Source organism: Arachis ipaensis, chromosome B6 (assembly GCF_059453495.1).
Source record: "Arachis ipaensis isolate K30076 ecotype BB chromosome B6, ASM5945349v1, whole genome shotgun sequence".
In the NCBI taxonomy this organism is placed as follows: domain Eukaryota; kingdom Viridiplantae; phylum Streptophyta; class Magnoliopsida; order Fabales; family Fabaceae; genus Arachis; species Arachis ipaensis.
In genome coordinates this window covers 42,267,761-42,270,224 of record NC_142441.1, presented here as the reverse complement: position 1 = coordinate 42,270,224, position 2,464 = coordinate 42,267,761, and the positions used below count along the sequence as shown (strand labels likewise).

Here is a 2,464-nt window from a genome sequence, read left to right as displayed (position 1 = left end):
GAGTTGTTGATTTACTTTCTTGCAATTGGTAGTTGGTAGATTTATTATTCTTGCATTTTTACTATGCTTTCCTTTTATACCTTCCAAGTGTTTGACAAAATGCTTGGTTGGGCTTTAGAGTAGATTTTGAGCATTCTTGGCTTTGAAAGAGTAATTGGGCAATCTTGAGTTATCAATATCCAATTTAGTTTACTGATCTAGTGTTGTTAGTTAATATCATTTTCAGTGACTCTAATCTCTTGCTAATTCAATTAGTGAGTTGATTAGGATTTTTTATTTGAGATTAACTAGTCTTGTTTGACCTTCTCTAATGGAAGATAACTTACACCTTCTTCCAACATTGGGATGACAAAATAAGATAAATTCTTGTTAATTATTGTTATGATTAATGACTAGGATAGAAAACCTATATTCTCAACCCTTGCCATGAATGTATCTCTTTATTAATTGCTTTCTTTAATTGCTTTTTTGACTTTTCTTATCATTTATTTTATTGCCCTTCTATCAACCAAACCTCCTTTGTTCCTTCATAGCCAATAATTTCCCACTTCATTGCAATTACTTTCTTGTCATTTACTTTCCTTGTTCCTTATTTCAAAAACCCAAAAAGATATAATCTCGTAACCAATTATAAGTAACACACCTCCCTGTAATTTTTTTTATGCAGAATGCGGGTGATTATGCAGAATTTTATAAATGAACACTGATAAAAATAAATTAAATAAAACTAATAATAAAAAGTGACGATCATACCATGGTGGGTTGTCTCCCACCTAGCACTTTTAGTTAAAGACCTTAAGTTGGACATTTGGTGAGCTCCTTGTCATGGTGGCTTGTGCTTGAACTCATCTTGAAGCTGCCACCAACGCTTGGACTTCCAATAAGCTCTATCAATTCCAAGTAAATTTCCCAAGCTTTGATGGAGTTCTTCACAAGCTTTGAGCTCCCAAAATTGATCCTCTTGTATGACCGGATCCCAGATCTTGTTTCTACACCCGTCTTGAAGTTGATCACCATTGTTCCAACCGGGTGACAGACAGTCTGAATTCTCTATGCAATACCAAACTCTTCTCTTAGATCAAACCAAATGTTCACTAGTCCCACCTTTGCATCTAGCTCTTGAAGTATCGACCTTGATGAGCCTTGATTTGCAACTCCAACCACTAAACATCCTTCTCTTACGCTTAATGCCACAAAGTCTCCTAAGTTGACCATCTGTTTCAAGAATACCATATTCAAGTGGAATGGTAAAGCGAATAGAGATAAGCCATACCCACTCAAATGAAGGCGTAGATGGCAACCTAGGTGGAGAAGTCTCCAACGTTCTTGATAGAGCGTACTTAACTCCCATCCAACCCTTGTGAAGGACTTCCATTTCCACATCATTCTCAGACTCAATCAGAGAAGAGTCTTCATATTCAAGGAGTTCATTTACGGATGTAGATTCATCACTAGGAGGACTTGATTCATGATCTTCATCACCAAGGGAACTTGCTTCTTGATCTATCCCATCCAAGTCTTCATAAAGTATATGCCATGGAGGTTGTGCACAAGCCTCTTTGACATCAATTTCAAGCTTCTTGGAGGAATACTCTACAACTCTAGATTCCCATGGACGTTTGGCATCTCCTAAGTCTTCAACCGCTTCTTCCTCTTCAACTATTATGGCTTCCTCCACTTGTTCCAATACAAAATCATGTTCCTCATTGTCCACCAGAGTTTCTAGTGTCTCCTTCATGCTAGGCTCTTCTATTGATTCTCCACATGTAGGCATGGGAGTACTTTGAGTGTCCAAATGTTGGAAAGCTAATCGATTTACTACCTCGGTTAAAGTAGCCATGAATTCTAGTACTTCCCTTTTCATCTCTCTTTTCCCTTGAAGAAGAACACTAAGAGTATCATGCATTGAAGATTGGGGTGGATATGAGGGCTCATTACTTGGGAGGAAATGTTCATGATAAGAGGGTGGTTCATCATAATAAGGATGTGGTGGTTCATCACTCTCCATCTTTTCCACTTGTTGCACAACACACTTCAGTTCCTTGTTCTCAAGTTGAGATTCTTTAGCCATAAGAGCTTCGTGTGCTCTTCGGCATACCACTTGCTCCAATTGATGAATGGTTGCTTGAAATTGATCCATTGTTTCCTTGAGATGATCCTTTGATTCTTCTCCCGCTCGAATCGCATGATTAGGATCATATGGCTCTTGGGTTGACGGATATGGACATGGTGTATATGGAGGTGGTGGTTCTTGGGAGTAATTGGGTTGGAGTTGGGTTGGTTCTATGTATGGTTCATATGGCTCATAAGGTGGTTGGTATGGTGGATAAGGGTTAGAATCATATGAGGGTGTTTGATAGTAGTGGGCTTGTGAGTGTGGTGGTTCGAAGCTATGTTGAGGAGGGGGTTCATAGGCATATGGTGGTGGTTGTTGACAAGTACAAGAAGGACTACCACATCCATT

At 38.8% G+C, this 2,464-nt stretch overlaps 1 protein-coding gene across 1 annotated transcript; it reads right to left on the bottom strand.

Moving 5' to 3' along the window:
* Positions 1–1,010: 1,010 nt before the first annotated feature.
* Positions 1,011–2,140, bottom strand: LOC148555305 (uncharacterized). Its single transcript, XM_088490630.1, has 2 exons — positions 1,302–2,140; positions 1,011–1,050 (listed from the first exon to the last, which is right to left on the bottom strand). Exons 1-2 carry the CDS (start codon positions 2,138–2,140, stop codon positions 1,011–1,013), a joined length of 879 nt encoding a protein of 292 aa, XP_088346756.1.
* Between the last annotated feature and the right edge of the window lie 324 nt (positions 2,141–2,464).

What these genes read in the sequence shown, in the direction of transcription:
- LOC148555305 (XM_088490630.1), bottom strand. Translation starts at nt 2,140, where the DNA reads ATGGATCAATTTCAAGCAACCATTCATCAATTGGAGCAAGTGGTATGC. An exon ending in TTGGAGACTTCTCCACCTAG is followed by an intron (nt 1,051 to 1,301) that starts GTTGCCATCTAC and finishes GGTATTGCATAG; the next exon opens with AGAATTCAGACTGTCTGTCA.